At 43.7% G+C, this 18,337-nt stretch overlaps 1 protein-coding gene across 2 annotated transcripts in view; it reads right to left on the bottom strand.

Annotated features, from left to right (window-relative positions):
- il6st (interleukin 6 signal transducer) overlaps nt 1-14,937 on the bottom strand; it is an 80,401-nt gene extending 65,464 nt beyond the window's left edge. The window contains exons 1-2 of one of the 2 annotated variants that reach the window (XM_034191504.1): nt 14,790-14,937; nt 14,503-14,584 (exon numbers count right to left, since the gene is read on the bottom strand). In XM_034191504.1, coding sequence (XP_034047395.1) covers nt 14,503-14,575 — 73 coding nt within the window. In that variant the 5' untranslated portion in view covers nt 14,576-14,584; nt 14,790-14,937. The remainder of the gene's footprint in view (nt 1-14,502; nt 14,585-14,789) is intronic. The other variant, XM_034191505.1, reaches the window with a different exon arrangement.
- Between the last annotated feature and the right edge of the window lie 3,400 nt (nt 14,938-18,337).

Below are 18,337 nucleotides of genomic sequence, written 5' to 3'. Positions count from 1 at the left end.
TTACTGTCGCGCTGATCAGCTGTTTGTCATTTGCGCTGATCAGGGCGGAACTGTTGGCCGGTTAGCGCGTGCACCCGGGCCCTTTATAGTGGTGGACTTCATTCATACCGGATAGTAGTGGTTGCGGGGCGAGTCTTAGGCTATGCTCGTTCCGATTGACTTCAAACAACTGCGCGTGTACCCGCAAACAATCTGCGAAAGGCAGCCGGTAAGACTTTTGTGTATTAATACAATCACACTGTTGGGCGTCTTTACCTCTGCCTCACGTCGCTACTCGCGCTTGTGAAGGCACTGTGGGCACCATGGGGCATTGTTTGTGTGTAGTTTGGATGGGATGATTTACATGATGATGGGATGATTCTCTTTGTGTATGTGGTGTGGGCGTGAATAGCCACTTAAATTCACGTGCACTGAAGCTGTAAGCTGGTTGGCTGTGGGCTTATGATTTTAAATTATGATTCTTGATTGTTACTTTACAGTTTGATAATATAAGCTGCTGATTATTTATTGGGCAATGTGCAATGGGTAATTTGTCCAATCATGTGGCTGTATCAATCAGTAATGATAATGAGGACAATAATTTGGTGTTGGCTGTTTTCATATGTATTTTAGGAAATGATTTAATTAAACGAAATTGATTAATTGATTCATAAGGTATGCACTGTTAAATTAATTTAAGCTAGTTATTTTGGTAATGGTTTATGGTATATCATATTTACAGTTATGTATGTATGTGTGTTTTAAGGTTTTTTACCTGGTGGCATCAAAGCAAAACTCAATAAACAAGAAGTTGGAAATGTTACAGTGTCATCTGAGTAAAACATCTGCTGCATGACTAAAGAATTGCGGGTGAAACCCCTTCGAGCGTGGGGCGCAGTAAAACAAGGAATAACGCTCGACAGTAATAAACCGGAGCCAGTCATCAGCAAAATAAAAGCTCAAAGCTTAGCTCCAGCCCAAAGCCTAAGCTCTAGCAAAAAAAGCCTAAGCTCCAGCTAAAATAATGTCAGAATCAAAAGGTTTGCAACAGCTAAAGACCAACAGGACCACTACTAAGAGGCATTTTCTAGACTAGCCAACTCAATTGCAAGATCACGTAAGAGCATGTCTGTGGATGAGCTGCAGGATGCCTTCACTAAGATTGCAGTAGAAGCAGATAAAGTGATTGACGCAAATGACGATCTAGAGGCGGCTCTGTCAGAAACCTGGGATAAAGAGGGTGGATCTGCTTTGAAGCAGGAACAGTGCGAAGACATTAAGAGTACTGCGAGTGAGTGGGAACAGCGATTGGAGGAGGAGCAAAGCAGGATTTGACATATAATTTGGAGCAATTTTGGGTACCCTGACTTATCCACCGCACTAGAGTTGGCTGAAGCTGAGTATGAGAGATCTCCGACCCCCGCTGCAGACATGAGAATGGAAGCATATGAGTATATGCTAAGCCAATTGGAGACTCACGTCAAAGCGGCAAAGGAGGCGCATTATAAGTAGAGCCGGTGGGCCCCTTCTGCGGTGAGGGAGGATCTTCAGCGGAGAATCAAGGAAGTCGAGATTTGTGCAGCTAAGCTGTCTTCAGAAAAGGTTTCCCTGATCCAGGCAAGGGTGGAAAACGAAGTGCAAAGAGTCTTTGACCCCTGTTCACAGGCACCCGCCATTAAGCTGAGACCTGCTGCCCTTCCCAGATTTGATGGCAACAAGAGAAGCTTTTATAGTTGGCGCAAAGACTGGGAAGCGCTCCACAGGCAAGGGGAACCTACTGGTTCGAAAGAGGTCAAGAAGTTCCAGTTGCTTGACAGTTTGGAGGAAAGGGTGGCAAGAGACCTGCGGCTATCTACGTGTGCCACTGCAGAAGACATATTTCGAGTACTAGAGAATCGTTTCAGAAACAAGACAGCTATAGCACTGGAAATAGTAGAGGAGCTGCAGACTCTGCCCCCGGTGAAGGGTCACCAGCCTCGGAGAACTGTGGACCTCATAAGGGTGATTGAGAAAGCCTTGAATGACCTAAGTGAGCTGCGTGATATAGGGGCTCTGAGGAATCCGCTAATCAATCAATCAATTTTTTTTTTATATAGCGCCAAATCACAACAAACAGTTGCCCAAAGGCGCTTTATATTGTAAGGCAAGGCCATACAATAATTATGTAAAACCCCAACGGTCAAAACGACCCCCTGTGAGCAAGCACTTGGCTACAGTGGGAAGGAAAAACTCCCTTTTAACAGGAAGAAACCTCCAGCAGAACCAGGCTCAGGGAGGGGCAGTCTTCTGCTGGGACTGGTTGGGGCTGAGGGAGAGAACCAGGAAAAAGACATGCTGTGGAGGGGAGCAGAGATCAATCACTAATGATTAAATGCAGAGTGGTGCATACAGAGCAAAAAGAGAAAGAAACAGTGCATCATGGGAACCCCCCAGCAGTCTACGTCTATAGCAGCATAACTAAGGGATGGTTCAGGGTCACCTGATCCAGCCCTAACTATAAGCTTTAGCAAAAAGGAAAGTTTTAAGCCTAATCTTAAAAGTAGAGAGGGTGTCTGTCTCCCTGATCTGAATTGGGAGCTGGTTCCACAGGAGAGGAGCCTGAAAGCTGAAGGCTCTGCCTCCCATTCTACTCTTACAAACCCTAGGAACTACAAGTAAGCCTGCAGTCTGAGAGCGAAGCGCTCTATTGGGGTGATATGGTACTACGAGGTCCCTAAGATAAGATGGGACCTGATTATTCAAAACCTTATAAGTAAGAAGGAGAATTTTAAATTCTATTCTAGAATTAACAGGAAGCCAATGAAGAGAGGCCAATATGGGTGAGATATGCTCTCTCCTTCTAGTCCCCGTTAGTACTCTAGCTGCAGCATTTTGAATTAACTGAAGGCTTTTTAGGGAACTTTTAGGACAACCTAATAATGAATTACAATAGTCCAGCCTAGAGGAAATAAATGCATGAATTAGTTTTTCAGCATCACTCAGACAAGACCTTTCTAATTTTAGAGATATTGCGTAAATGCAAAAAAGCAGTCCTACATATTTGTTTAATATGCGCTTTGAATGACATATCCTGATCAAAAATGACTCCAAGATTTCTCACAGTATTACTAGAGGTCAGGGTAATGCCATCCAGAGTAAGGATCTGGTTAGACACCATGTTTCTAAGATTTGTGGGGCCAAGTACAATAACTTCAGTTTTATCTGAGTTTAAAAGCAGGAAATTAGAGGTCATCCATGTCTTTATGTCTGTAAGACAATCCTGCAGGTTAGCTAATTGGTGTGTGTCCTATGGCTTCATGGATAGATAAAGCTGGGTATCATCTGCGTAACAATGAAAATTTAAGCAATACCGTCTAATAATACTGCCTAAGGGAAGCATGTATAAAGTGAATAAAATTGGTCCTAACCGCTAATGACAAAGTCGCTGGAAAGCAAGCTGCCAGACTTGTTAAAAAAGGAGTGGCTTTTGTTCGTTGCGGAGAAGAGGTGTGAAGAGCCGCAAAGGGACCGCTTTGAGATGCTACTGGCATTTCTAAAAGGTCAAGGGAAAATCTATGAGGAATTGGAACAGTTGAAAGATGAGGAATTCCCAAGAAGGGAACAAAGAGTTCAGCCAAAGCTCGCCAGGACAAAAGGCAACAAGGACAGGAAATCCCCAAGGAGGCTGCGTTGTCTGTGGGGAGAATGGTCACAAGCGACGCTTGTATCGGTGCAAAAGGTGTAAATCTCTCAGCCTTGCTCAAAAGAAGGAAGCAGTTCAGACGTTTGGGGCACGTATTAACTGTCTTGAGGTCCACGAGGAGGGGGAATGTAAAGCGTCATTCTACTGTAAAGACGAAAGCTGTAAGGGCAAGGGAGTGAAGGAGCACCACTACCTTCTATGTCCTAATGCTTTAAGTTCTCAGAGAGGCATGCCAAAGGCCAGACCAAAGTCGAATTCAGCAGATCGCAGTGGGAGAAGGTGCACCGAAGAGCAAGAGGAGTTCCTGACGCAGCTTCCCCTAGAATTGGCCAAGCAATGTCGCAACGTCTTCTGTAACACCACTGCAAGGACACTCAATTCTGTGCTTGGTGATCAGTTGATGTGTGACAAAACATCCATCTTTCCATTGGTACCAAGCATTAGCTTATTCGCACTGATTACGAGAACGAGAGGTCGCCACGCTGCGAGATTTCAGTAACATTGAGAACTGCATTGAGACGTTCTGATCACGCTTCACTTTAAAGGAGACCTGCATTGAAAAAAATGCAGTCAGATTTTTTGAACAAAAAATGACTTACATTTACACATGAGATCCTTCTGAATGTAGTAAAGTAAATCTGCAAGCCCAGATCTGTCATTCAACGGAGAAATCTTCATTTGAAAATGCCAAATTTAGAGCTAACATTTAGCCCTCCGCAAATAGTCTCTCTCATCATGGACGCTGCCGAGACGTCACGGACAAGACCCTCTCCCAGCATGCATTGCGCCAATTGTAATTTGTGGATTTACGTCAGTTTGCATCTGCACCTTTTTCTTGTCTTATACGGAAGGATCTACTTCATATTGTCTTGCAGCACGTTTGGTGAGTACACATTTCTTTTATTTGTGCTTGAAAATTATTTTGGGGGACTTTTTCATACGCCCGTTTGACTGAGTGGTGTCGCAATGAAAATCTGTCTTTCGCCTCCGGTACCATCGCCGGATATGGAGGCGAGACCCGCAAAGAACCCCAGTCATTAAAAATATATAAACTTCTCTCAGCGTCCATGGAGCTCTGGGGCTCCGATTGCCGAGACGTGCGGTGCTGTGGATTTTGCCGCAAGAAGTCTGTCCTTGCAGCAACAGGTGTACCAGCCGCTTCGCATTAAAACAGCGAGCGTAGCGGAGGCAGAGAGCGGGAGAGGAAGAACGGCGCCCGCTGTCGATGTCGTTGCTGATCTGAGCACACAGATCTGTATCTCACATTCATTGCAGCTTACTTTTGGATGTTGAAACCAGGACGTGTATAAGTAACATTACTGTCGCGCTGATCAGCTGTTTGTCATTTGCGCTGATCAGGGCGGAACTGTTGGCCGGTTAGCGCGTGCACCCGGGCCCTTTATAGTGGTGGACTTCATTCATACCGGATAGTAGTGGTTGCGGGGCGAGTCTTAGGCTATGCTCGTTCCGATTGACTTCAAACAACTGCGCGTGTACCCGCAAACAATCTGCGAAAGGCAGCCGGTAAGACTTTTGTGTATTAATACAATCACACTGTTGGGCGTCTTTACCTCTGCCTCACGTCGCTACTCGCGCTTGTGAAGGCACTGTGGGCACCATGGGGCATTGTTTGTGTGTAGTTTGGATGGGATGATTTACATGATGATGGGATGATTCTCTTTGTGTATGTGGTGTGGGCGTGAATAGCCACTTAAATTCACGTGCACTGAAGCTGTAAGCTGGTTGGCTGTGGGCTTATGATTTTAAATTATGATTCTTGATTGTTACTTTACAGTTTGATAATATAAGCTGCTGATTATTTATTGGGCAATGTGCAATGGGTAATTTGTCCAATCATGTGGCTGTATCAATCAGTAATGATAATGAGGACAATAATTTGGTGTTGGCTGTTTTCATATGTATTTTAGGAAATGATTTAATTAAACGAAATTGATTAATTGATTCATAAGGTATGCACTGTTAAATTAATTTAAGCTAGTTATTTTGGTAATGGTTTATGGTATATCATATTTACAGTTATGTATGTATGTGTGTTTTAAGGTTTTTTACCTGGTGGCATCAAAGCAAAACTCAATAAACAAGAAGTTGGAAATGTTACAGTGTCATCTGAGTAAAACATCTGCTGCATGACTAAAGAATTGCGGGTGAAACCCCTTCGAGCGTGGGGCGCAGTAAAACAAGGAATAACGCTCGACAGTAATAAACCGGAGCCAGTCATCAGCAAAATAAAAGCTCAAAGCTTAGCTCCAGCCCAAAGCCTAAGCTCTAGCAAAAAAAGCCTAAGCTCCAGCTAAAATAATGTCAGAATCAAAAGGTTTGCAACAGCTAAAGACCAACAGGACCACTACTAAGAGGCATTTTCTAGACTAGCCAACTCAATTGCAAGATCACGTAAGAGCATGTCTGTGGATGAGCTGCAGGATGCCTTCACTAAGATTGCAGTAGAAGCAGATAAAGTGATTGACGCAAATGACGATCTAGAGGCGGCTCTGTCAGAAACCTGGGATAAAGAGGGTGGATCTGCTTTGAAGCAGGAACAGTGCGAAGACATTAAGAGTACTGCGAGTGAGTGGGAACAGCGATTGGAGGAGGAGCAAAGCAGGATTTGACATATAATTTGGAGCAATTTTGGGTACCCTGACTTATCCACCGCACTAGAGTTGGCTGAAGCTGAGTATGAGAGATCTCCGACCCCCGCTGCAGACATGAGAATGGAAGCATATGAGTATATGCTAAGCCAATTGGAGACTCACGTCAAAGCGGCAAAGGAGGCGCATTATAAGTAGAGCCGGTGGGCCCCTTCTGCGGTGAGGGAGGATCTTCAGCGGAGAATCAAGGAAGTCGAGATTTGTGCAGCTAAGCTGTCTTCAGAAAAGGTTTCCCTGATCCAGGCAAGGGTGGAAAACGAAGTGCAAAGAGTCTTTGACCCCTGTTCACAGGCACCCGCCATTAAGCTGAGACCTGCTGCCCTTCCCAGATTTGATGGCAACAAGAGAAGCTTTTATAGTTGGCGCAAAGACTGGGAAGCGCTCCACAGGCAAGGGGAACCTACTGGTTCGAAAGAGGTCAAGAAGTTCCAGTTGCTTGACAGTTTGGAGGAAAGGGTGGCAAGAGACCTGCGGCTATCTACGTGTGCCACTGCAGAAGACATATTTCGAGTACTAGAGAATCGTTTCAGAAACAAGACAGCTATAGCACTGGAAATAGTAGAGGAGCTGCAGACTCTGCCCCCGGTGAAGGGTCACCAGCCTCGGAGAACTGTGGACCTCATAAGGGTGATTGAGAAAGCCTTGAATGACCTAAGTGAGCTGCGTGATATAGGGGCTCTGAGGAATCTGCTAATCAATCAATCAATTTTTTTTTTATATAGCGCCAAATCACAACAAACAGTTGCCCAAAGGCGCTTTATATTGTAAGGCAAGGCCATACAATAATTATGTAAAACCTCAACGGTCAAAACGACCCCCTGTGAGCAAGCACTTGGCTACAGTGGGAAGGAAAAACTCCCTTTTAACAGGAAGAAACCTCCAGCAGAACCAGGCTCAGGGAGGGGCAGTCTTCTGCTGGGACTGGTTGGGGCTGAGGGAGAGAACCAGGAAAAAGACATGCTGTGGAGGGGAGCAGAGATCAATCACTAATGATTAAATGCAGAGTGGTGCATACAGAGCAAAAAGAGAAAGAAACAGTGCATCATGGGAACCCCCCAGCAGTCTACGTCTATAGCAGCATAACTAAGGGATGGTTCAGGGTCACCTGATCCAGCCCTAACTATAAGCTTTAGCAAAAAGGAAAGTTTTAAGCCTAATCTTAAAAGTAGAGAGGGTGTCTGTCTCCCTGATCTGAATTGGGAGCTGGTTCCACAGGAGAGGAGCCTGAAAGCTGAAGGCTCTGCCTCCCATTCTACTCTTACAAACCCTAGGAACTACAAGTAAGCCTGCAGTCTGAGAGCGAAGCGCTCTATTGGGGTGATATGGTACTACGAGGTCCCTAAGATAAGATGGGACCTGATTATTCAAAACCTTATAAGTAAGAAGGAGAATTTTAAATTCTATTCTAGAATTAACAGGAAGCCAATGAAGAGAGGCCAATATGGGTGAGATATGCTCTCTCCTTCTAGTCCCCGTTAGTACTCTAGCTGCAGCATTTTGAATTAACTGAAGGCTTTTTAGGGAACTTTTAGGACAACCTAATAATGAATTACAATAGTCCAGCCTAGAGGAAATAAATGCATGAATTAGTTTTTCAGCATCACTCAGACAAGACCTTTCTAATTTTAGAGATATTGCGTAAATGCAAAAAAGCAGTCCTACATATTTGTTTAATATGCGCTTTGAATGACATATCCTGATCAAAAATGACTCCAAGATTTCTCACAGTATTACTAGAGGTCAGGGTAATGCCATCCAGAGTAAGGATCTGGTTAGACACCATGTTTCTAAGATTTGTGGGGCCAAGTACAATAACTTCAGTTTTATCTGAGTTTAAAAGCAGGAAATTAGAGGTCATCCATGTCTTTATGTCTGTAAGACAATCCTGCAGGTTAGCTAATTGGTGTGTGTCCTATGGCTTCATGGATAGATAAAGCTGGGTATCATCTGCGTAACAATGAAAATTTAAGCAATACCGTCTAATAATACTGCCTAAGGGAAGCATGTATAAAGTGAATAAAATTGGTCCTAACCGCTAATGACAAAGTCGCTGGAAAGCAAGCTGCCAGACTTGTTAAAAAAGGAGTGGCTTTTGTTCGTTGCGGAGAAGAGGTGTGAAGAGCCGCAAAGGGACCGCTTTGAGATGCTACTGGCATTTCTAAAAGGTCAAGGGAAAATCTATGAGGAATTGGAACAGTTGAAAGATGAGGAATTCCCAAGAAGGGAACAAAGAGTTCAGCCAAAGCTCGCCAGGACAAAAGGCAACAAGGACAGGAAATCCCCAAGGAGGCTGCGTTGTCTGTGGGGAGAATGGTCACAAGCGACGCTTGTATCGGTGCAAAAGGTGTAAATCTCTCAGCCTTGCTCAAAAGAAGGAAGCAGTTCAGACGTTTGGGGCACGTATTAACTGTCTTGAGGTCCACGAGGAGGGGGAATGTAAAGCGTCATTCTACTGTAAAGACGAAAGCTGTAAGGGCAAGGGAGTGAAGGAGCACCACTACCTTCTATGTCCTAATGCTTTAAGTTCTCAGAGAGGCATGCCAAAGGCCAGACCAAAGTCGAATTCAGCAGATCGCAGTGGGAGAAGGTGCACCGAAGAGCAAGAGGAGTTCCTGACGCAGCTTCCCCTAGAATTGGCCAAGCAATGTCGCAACGTCTTCTGTAACACCACTGCAAGGACACTCAATTCTGTGCTTGGTGATCAGTTGATGTGTGATGACAGTCCTCAAGAGTTCCCGGTTATTATGATGATTCTGGAGGTCACTGCTAATGTCGGTCAGAAAATTGGGACCTTGATAGACCTTGCATCGGACACCAACTATATTACTCATAAAGCTGCAAGTGAACTGAAGCTGAGGAGCGAAGATGTTACTCTCGTAGTACACGGAGTTGGTGGCGTGCAGGTCATGGTGGAAACAAAGAGATATCTGCTGAAAATCAGAGTCAATACCTCAAAGGGCACCTTGAGATCTCACCAACTTGTTTGCTATGGTCTTGACAGCATTGCAGAGATTCACCATCATGTCTCCGCTAAAAGGTTGCAGAACATCTTTCCAGACGTCCCCCTGAGGGAACTTGTTCGTCCTACACAAATTCAGTTAATCATTAGCCACAAGGAGGGCCAGCTTGTTCCACAAAAGGTGCGCTCAGTAGGAGACCTCGTCCTGTGGGATAGCCCTTTGGGTAAAACTGTTGTAGGCTCTCACCCCGACCTCATGGAGGAAGTCGACATCACAGCCCATGCCTCACGAACCCACTTTGCCCGCTCCATGCGGAGTGCTGCGGAAAAGTACACAGAGTTCATCCACAAGTGTGAAAAGAGGCTACCTCAGGGCACCCTGGCTACTACCTTAAGCACCAGCCAAGATTTTATAAGCTGGTGGAAGTGGGAGAGCATTGGTGCCGCCTGCGAGCCCCGATGTGGCGGGTGTCGTTGTGGGAAGTGTCAGCCCGGCGGAAAGGAGATGACTCTGTTGGAGGAGCGAGAGCTTGAGCAGGTGAAGAGTGGCCTGACATATGTAGCTAGGGACCACCACAGTGACAAGCCTCATTGGCATGCAAGGTACCCTTGGACGGAGGACCCTTCAACGTTGCCGAACAACAAAAGGGCTGTGGAGGCTATGTTCTTGAGGACAGAGTGGCAATTGGGAAAGGAGCCTGAGTGGAAGGTGGCCTACAAGGCGCAAGTCCATGATATGCTTGAGCGGAAGGCTGCCATCAAGCTCTCATAGGAGACGTTAAAAAGCTGGGCTGGGCCCGTATGGTACGTAAGCCACTTTATTGCTCCAAACCCCCATTCAGTCACCACCCCTGTCCGTCTTGTTTGGAACAGCAGTCAGAAATTTAGGGGCCAGAGCCTTAACGACCTCCTCATTAAAAGACCCGACGTGCTGAATAACATTCGTGCTGTCCTACTTCGGTTCCGGCAAGGCGCGTATGCTGCACTGGGTGATATTAGAAAGATGTATAACTCGGTTTGGCTGGAGGACAGAGAGGTGCACCTCCATCGGTTTCTCTGGAGAGATTCTGAGGCTGAGGACATTGAGGAATACGCCATTACAAGAGTTAACATCGGCGATAAATCTGCCGGCTGTATCGCACAGGTAGCAATGCGAGAGACTGCAAGCCTGCCAGAGTTTGTCCACCTCAAGAAAGAGAGCCGCATACTGGAGGAAGATTCTTACGTTGATGATATACTCACCTCCCATAACAACTTAGAACGACTCTAGCAGTTGACAGCTAACGTTGGGCAAATCCTTGAAGCAGGTGGGTTTCAGCTCAAACCTTGGGTGTACTCCGTTCAAAGTGGGAGGGAAGACCCGGAGGAGCAAAAGCGAGTTGCTTCTGCTGTCTTTGTCCTCCCAAATCAGCTCACTGAGGAAGACAACAAGGCGCTGGGAATGGGCTATACCCCAGGTGTGGATGAGTTCCACTTAATGGTTGCTGTAAACTTCTCAAGGAAGCGGAGAAAGATGAGGCCGGGTGTCGAGCTGTCAAAGGAGGAAGTGAAGCTGCAGGCTCCGAATCCGCTCACTCGAAAGGAGCTCCTTAGTCAAGTGTCTGGGTTATATGATCCTCTTGGACTTGTGACTCCTGTCAAGCAGAAGGGAGCTATCCTCGTAAGGAGAGCCTTTTTTTTTTTAGCAGAGGTCTGTGGGGCTGTCTATGCTTCTCGTTTGAAGAAATACTTCCTGAACAGCTGTAAGATTAATGTGGGGAAGTGGTACCATCTGGTGGACAGCCAGACGGTCCTTGGGGCAATCCAGCGAGAGAGCTATGGCTATCAAACCTTTTTTGCCAACCAAATTGGAGAAATTCAAAGCAACACCAATATCCAAGACTGGTGGTGGGTCCCGGGGCCTTTGAACATTGCTGATATCATCACTAGAGGAGCTGGACCCAAAGATTTGGACCAAGGGTCCCAGTGGCAGGCTGGGCCGGGATTTCTCCATCTTCCAGAATGGGAGTGGCCCCTGAAGTCCGCAAAGGATGTTGCTGCAGCTGCAAGAGATAATGTTATTAAACTCCAAAAGAAGACTTTTGGTGCTTCACTGACCCGGGTTCGAGCCAAAAAGTTTGACAGGATCTCAAACAAGCCTGAATTAGATCTACACAGGCCTGCAGCAGGAACAATGTTAAAAGAACTGCTGGATGTTAAAAGGTTCAGCAATCTGAGGAAGCTGCTGAAAACTGTTGCTTTAGTATGGAGGGCAGCAAAAATCTTCCTTCGATGAAGGGCCAGAGGATTAAAGAGGGAGGCAGTCCAGCTGGCTGGAGTTTGTATACCCCAGGAGCGTGGCGATGCTTTCCGAGATCTATGTCTGGCAGCCCAGGAAGGCAAGAACTTCTCCAATACCACCATGGACAGACTTGTTGTGTGCAAGGATGAAGCAAGTGGGCTATTGATTTATGGTGGCAGAATTCAACACTTCAAGGAAGACAAAATCGGTGTCCCATTATTACCAGCTGAGTCTTGGCTTGGTGTTCTCTTGGCCCAAAGTCATCAAGAAGGGCATGAAGGAGCTGCTGGAACGCTGCTAAGGATGAGGAGCAAGGCTTGGGTTGTTCACGGTAGAAGAGTTGCCCAAAAAGTCATCAACCAATGCATTGTCTGTCGAAAGGCAAGAGCAAAAGTATGTAAGCAAGTGATGGGTGACCTACCTTTTGAACGGACAAGGCCTGCTTCCCCCTTTCAGTTCATCGCAGTGGATATGTTTGGACCGTATCTGGTGAAGGACGATGTCAAAAAAGGGTGACTACTAAAGTCTGGGGAGTCGTCTTTAGCTGCCTTGCAAGTAGAGCACTTCATGTTGAACTTGTCAGCAGCATGTCAACAGAAAGCTTTCTTATGGCCTACCAAAAGTTTGTTGCCTTGAGAGGTCATCCCCAGAAGGTTTGGTCAGACCCTGGGACCAACTTCATTGGGGCTAAACCAGTCCTAGAAGATCTCTATGCATTCCTTCAGGCTCAAGACACTGCTGGCTTGGAGGAGTATGCTGTGAGAAATGGCACAAGCTGGGCCTGGAAAGTACTACCCGCTGATTCTCCCCATTGAAATGGAGCTGCGGAAGCTGCAGTGCGGATTGTGAAGCAGGCTCTTCAAAATCTCAATAAAACAAGTCAATCTCACTTTCAACGAATTCCTCACAGCACTTCAGATGGCGGCTAACCTGGCGAATGAGCGTCCAATTGATGCAAGAATCCAGAGTCAAGAAGACTGGATCCAGTACGTGACACCGAACCACCTCCTGCTGGGTCAGGCGTCTCAGGACGGAGACTTCAAGACCTTTGATTTTGAAGGTTATCCGTTCAAACGTCTTCAAGAGATCCAAACCCAAGTCAAAAGCTTCTGGAGGTCCTGGTGTCAATTGGCTGGTCCAAATCTCTTTATCAGAAGCAAGTGACACACACTCGAGAGGAATGTTGCTGTCGGGGATGTTGTCTGGCTTTGCGACCAGAATGCCCTGCATGGTCAGTTTCGTCTGGGAAGGATCGTTGCTGTCAACCCGGATCGCAGAGGTGTCGTGAGAGATGTGGATGTGCTCGTCGCTTCTGGCCAGTGTCCTCCCGCCTCACAGCCCGGACAACCAGGGGAAGATCTGAGGGCGAGGTGCAGTGGGGCCGTGCTTAACAGGGATGTGAGGCGGTTAGTTGTTCTGCTGCCTATTGAGGAACAAGGACTATAATTCTGATATTGGCGACCTTCAATGCGGACAATGCAACTTGGGTGCGTGTGCGCATGAAGCTCGAGTGGGAGGTGTCGCGCTGATCAGCTGTTTGTCATTTGCGCTGATCAGGGCGGAACTGTCGGCCAGTTGGCGCGTGCACCCGGGCCCTTTATAGTGGTGGACTTCATTCATACCGGATGTTACTATAGCGACAAGTAGTGGTTGCGGGGCGAGTCTTAGGCTACGCTCGTTCCGATTGACTTCAAACAACTGTGCGTGTACCCGCAAACAATCTGCAAAAGGCAGCCGGTAAGACTTTTGTGTATTAATACAATCACACTGTTGGGCGTCTTTACCTCTGCCTCACGTCGCTACTTGTGCTTGTGAAGGCACTGTGGGCACCATGGGGCATTGTTTGTGTGTAGTTTGGATGGGATGATTTGTAGATACTTTGCAGGAAAAAGGGGTCTCTTTGTCTATGTGGTGTGGGCGTGAATATCCACTTAAATTCACGTGCATTGAAGCTGTAAGCTGGTTGGCTGTGGGCTTATGATTTTAAATTATGATTCTTGATTGTTACTTTACAGTTTGATAATATAAGCTGCTGATTATTTACTGGGCAATGTGCAATGGGTAATTTGTCCAATCATGTGGCTGTATCAATCAGTAATGATAATGAGGACAATAATTTGGTGTTGGCTGTTTTCATATGTATTTTAGGAAATGATTTAATTAAATGAAACTGATTAATTGATTCATAAGGTATGCACCGTTAAATTAATTTAAGCTAGTTATTTTGGTAATGGTTTATGGTATATCATATTTACAGTTATGTATGTATGTGTGTTTTAAGGTTTTTTACCTGGTGGCATCAAAGCAAAACTCAAACAAGAAGTGGGAAATGTTACAGTGTCATCTGAGTAAAACATCTGCTGCATGACTAAAGAATTGCGGGTGAAACAAGGAATAACGCTCGACAATTACTAACAGATAAAATCAATTTCAATGCGGGATCGGACTGAAGGCGGGAGCGCGTCGTCTTGTCCCTGACGTCATGGAAATGACACGGCTGTACAAACTGTTTTCACAGAGGGCTAAATTTTAGCTGCAAATTTGTCATTTTTAAACGAATAATATTATATGTCTGAAATTCGGTTTGCGCTTATTAAATTCCACGCAGATTAAACGTAGCAGACACGGATTTTTTTGTTATTGGTTTAGCAAGTTTTCAGGGTATCATGCAGCAGTATCTTATTAACGTGATGAAAAGCATTAAAAAAATGACATTTTTGTAGTACAATATTCATTTACAATTGTCATCGTGTGGATTCTCTATGTTGTTTTGACTGCAGCGACTCTCTGGCACGCAAGGGATTATGGGATACGTGAAAACCCCGAATAATGTCTTTGCAGAAAAAGCCAAAACGTACACAGATGTAGTTAGGATTAGTCTGGCTGCTAAATCAAACTCTTGACTTGAGTGAGTTTGTTATATGGTACAAACCGTCTGAAGCCAGAAGACCAGAGGCCAGACAAGCTAATGCTAACAGCTGGTGCTCGATCCTCCACAACACCATGACGACGGACTGCAAAACAACATCACAACATGCTTCAGAACAAGTAGCACGGACAGTCACTAACACATCTCAACCTCTAATTACTACTGCTCTTTGTAAATTACCTTACTTGTCTTTTATGTAGTTAAAAAAGCATACTTTGGTAACTACATGCTAACATGACGAGGATAACTTTAGGCCGCGTGCGAACAAAACAGAAAATGATAATACTCACATAAATGGTGACGAGATGCTTTATGTGGCGTCTATTTATGAAACGGCTAAACGCTCACAAACCGTCAAAATAAGTTAAATCTGAGTTGATATTCGTCGTATCCAAGTAGCGACTGCTGCATGAGGAACCGCCCACTTCCCGTCAGAGCACCGCCTCTACCGCGGAATGTTGCGACATCGCGCTGAAACATCGCACGATGTACAAACACATGGACGGACGCAACCTTTCTCAGCGTGCGTGAGACTGATGAGCACAGCTACAGAGATCTGCTCACACCTTCAGCGGAGGCACTCTCCGTTCTGATTTGTTACAGTTACTGTCTGTCAAACATCGTTGAGGAATCACGAGTTTGTATCGTCACTGGCTGGGCGTGGCCAGTCTCTTCCTGCTGTTTTCCGGTACGTCTCCGCCCCTTGTCAATGAAAATTGTCCTGTGCACTGTCGAATGAAAATCTGAGTTTAATCCACCGTTTACAGTAAAATGTTTGCAGTTTAATGTTAGTGAATCAAAAAGACACTCACATTCAAGATGTGTAAAGCGGCGTGCTAGATCAAAGTGAAACAAATATTTTTAGAGCAAAAACCCGCACAGCAGTTTACTTCTGTGACGTCACAGAAATCCACTATCTGTGACTAGATGTTATGGAGCTATGGGGTAAAAATGGTGACAAAGATCAATTTCAATTTGTACAGAGGTCAAGAGTTAAAGTTGCTCCAATTTTAGTAAAAAAATTCATGAAAATTACGTATTGGTTGCGCTAATAGGATTAATAAATGGAATATTTTGACTGTTTAATGTTTGGTCTCCTAAAAGGTGAGAGGTCAATGTTCATTGGATTCTATGACGTATGACATGTTACCTCATAACTTGAAAGCTAAGCATGACAGGTGGTGCAAACTTTACCCTTTTAAAGTCAGTTTTAATTTGCACTTGATGTGTTCAACCATTACAATAATAAAAAAAAATAGATTAAAAAAAACAAATTCAGATCATAATAAATAATAAAATAATTTTCAGTATAAAAAAAAATTAATCTGACTTTTATTTATCATGAATATTCTGTCAAAAATACAGTGCATCTGGAAAGAATTCACAGCGCTTCAGTGTTCCAGTTTATGTTACAACCTTATTCCAAAATGGAGTAAATTCATTTTTCCCTCAAAATTCTACTCACAACACCCCATAATGACATGAAAAGTTTTTATTTTTGCAAATTTATTACAAGCTAAAACCTGTGATTATTGCATTATTAAAGTGCATGTAAATGCATTAAATTGGATTACCATTACTTGATTATTGCCAGTTGTAAAGTCATTGTTTTCCTTGGGTACCATGGCAGCTAACTGAAACCTACAGTGTGCTTTAAGTAATGATTCATTATAATGAAAGAACCCTTTATTGGCTTGATGATGCACCGTAACAATGCCATTGCTTTGTTTAAACAAACTAACTAGAAAAATGGCAACAGCCATATATTAGTTACTTGGAAAAATATGTAAAAACTGAAAAACTGGACACCTGTGAATATCTGGAAACCTTTCATTTCTGAACAACAAATGACGCTTGTGTTGTGTTGTGCGCTTCTTGGCAAAAGGTGGCTTCGGCCTGCTTCTGGACTTGTTGTTTTAAATGTCATCTTTCATACCCAAACCGAGTCGCTGTGTCTGTTGCTACGTCACTGAACACATTTTAACAGTAAAATGAGGATTCAAAAATGAATTTGGATAACATGACACGTTGAAAAAACAGTGCAGCTCTGTCTCACCATCCACACACACAAACACACACATTCACACACTAGGAAATTCAAATGATAAAATCATGGAAGTTATTGTTGCTTTTAGTTTTATTTAAGTCAACAGCCGTACATTGTTGGTTCTTCCATCATTATATATGATCATAAAATGGGCCAGTAAAATAAAGTCATCTACTTCACTTTAGGAGAATTTTTTTTTTTTTTTTTTTTTGGTGTGGGGGAACTGATCAATATTTTTACAGCTGCATTTACAGAAATGATGACTGCATTCAGTTTGGCTCAGTCTGTCACTGTTAACACAACAATCTGACAAACAAGCAGAGCATCTGCCTCACATGCAGACAAGCATGAAGTTTTGAAATGACATTTTTACAAGCACATTACATATCTGAGTTATTACATTTTGTGATTGCACTTATAAAGCCTTAATCCAAAATTAAATGTTGTAACTGTTACAGCAGATGTAGTTATTTTTAGAAAGTGGAAAGCCTCTTCCTCCTGGATTCACTGCAGTTGACTGAAACACTAATTCATCCATTTTCTATATCACTGTAATTAAGGGTCATTGGGGGAGCTGGAGCCTATCCCAGCAGTCATAGCATATGAGGCAGGGTACACCGTAGACAGGATGATGCTAATTCATATATAGTCTAATGTTTTAACAATGCAGCTAAAACAAAAAGATTGCTGTCACAATTTTTAAGATTAACAGTGGCTACAAAAAGTACATACCCTCAAGCTTTTAATTTTTTTTTTTTTTTACACAGAAAAGAAAAATCTAAAGACAAAAATGGGAAGAACCGAACTCTTTAAATTCAAATTGAAGAAAAAAAAATAAATCTGAAACTTGTGTCTCTCCAGTATTGGTGGCTTACCTCACCAGCCTCCTTCATGTATGGCCACTGTTTCTGAGGACAGCCTGCAGACTTTGCAAACAATACCACACTCTGTGTTTTGTAATAACTGAATAAAATGACTGCAGGAGATATTAAGTGATTGGCTGTAAAAGTGATTATTTAAACTGAGCTTCATCGCTGTGCAGTGCTCCGTCAAACACTTCAGTGTTTACAAGTCTTATCCTTTTTTCTGGAGTCCCTAATTCATTTCGTTTTCTGGGTTTAAGTGTTTAATAATGTTGACACATTTTTGCCATTTCCTCTGCTCACAAGCTGATCTCTCTAACCTTTACCAATACTTCCACAAAAAAGCAGTTTTTGATGATTGCTTATGATTCAAGTTTAAAATAAAAGGAAATAACTGTTATGATAAAGCTGAGGCCATAAGCTGGACATTATTTTGTGTTTTATCATATACATATTTTACTTGTATTTTGTAGATTAATTTCCACTTTGAAAATAAAGACAATTTTAAAACTGATTGCATAATAGGAAATCCTATAGTTGGAGACATTAAAATACCCATGAGTGTGTGTACTTTTTATATACACTGTACTTAAATGTGGTTTAGTTTACTACTTTAAAAAAAATCTTAAATATTGCCTAATGATCAGCAGTTGTTCATTTATTGCAATATTTTTAATGATTCCGTTGTGAGTTCAGGCACAAATGTTTGTTTGCTGTAGTGTTCATGAAGACGTTCCACAAAGCAAGTTGTAGTTTTGCATCTTAAGTGTTTAAAAGACCGAAGACTTTGATGTGTACTTATAATCTTGCTTCAAGTACATAAACCTTCAGACTTGAACACCTCAGACAAACATTTCTGTCACAAACACTTGTCCGTGATATCAGCACCTACAATTTTTGGACCCATAAGAAATGTTTTATCAGGCGC

Source organism: Thalassophryne amazonica, chromosome 17 (genome assembly GCF_902500255.1).
Source record: "Thalassophryne amazonica chromosome 17, fThaAma1.1, whole genome shotgun sequence".
Taxonomy (NCBI): Eukaryota; Metazoa; Chordata; class Actinopteri; order Batrachoidiformes; family Batrachoididae; genus Thalassophryne; species Thalassophryne amazonica.
The sequence above is the reverse complement of the archived record's forward strand: the minus strand, read 5'-3'. Positions and strand labels throughout refer to the sequence as shown.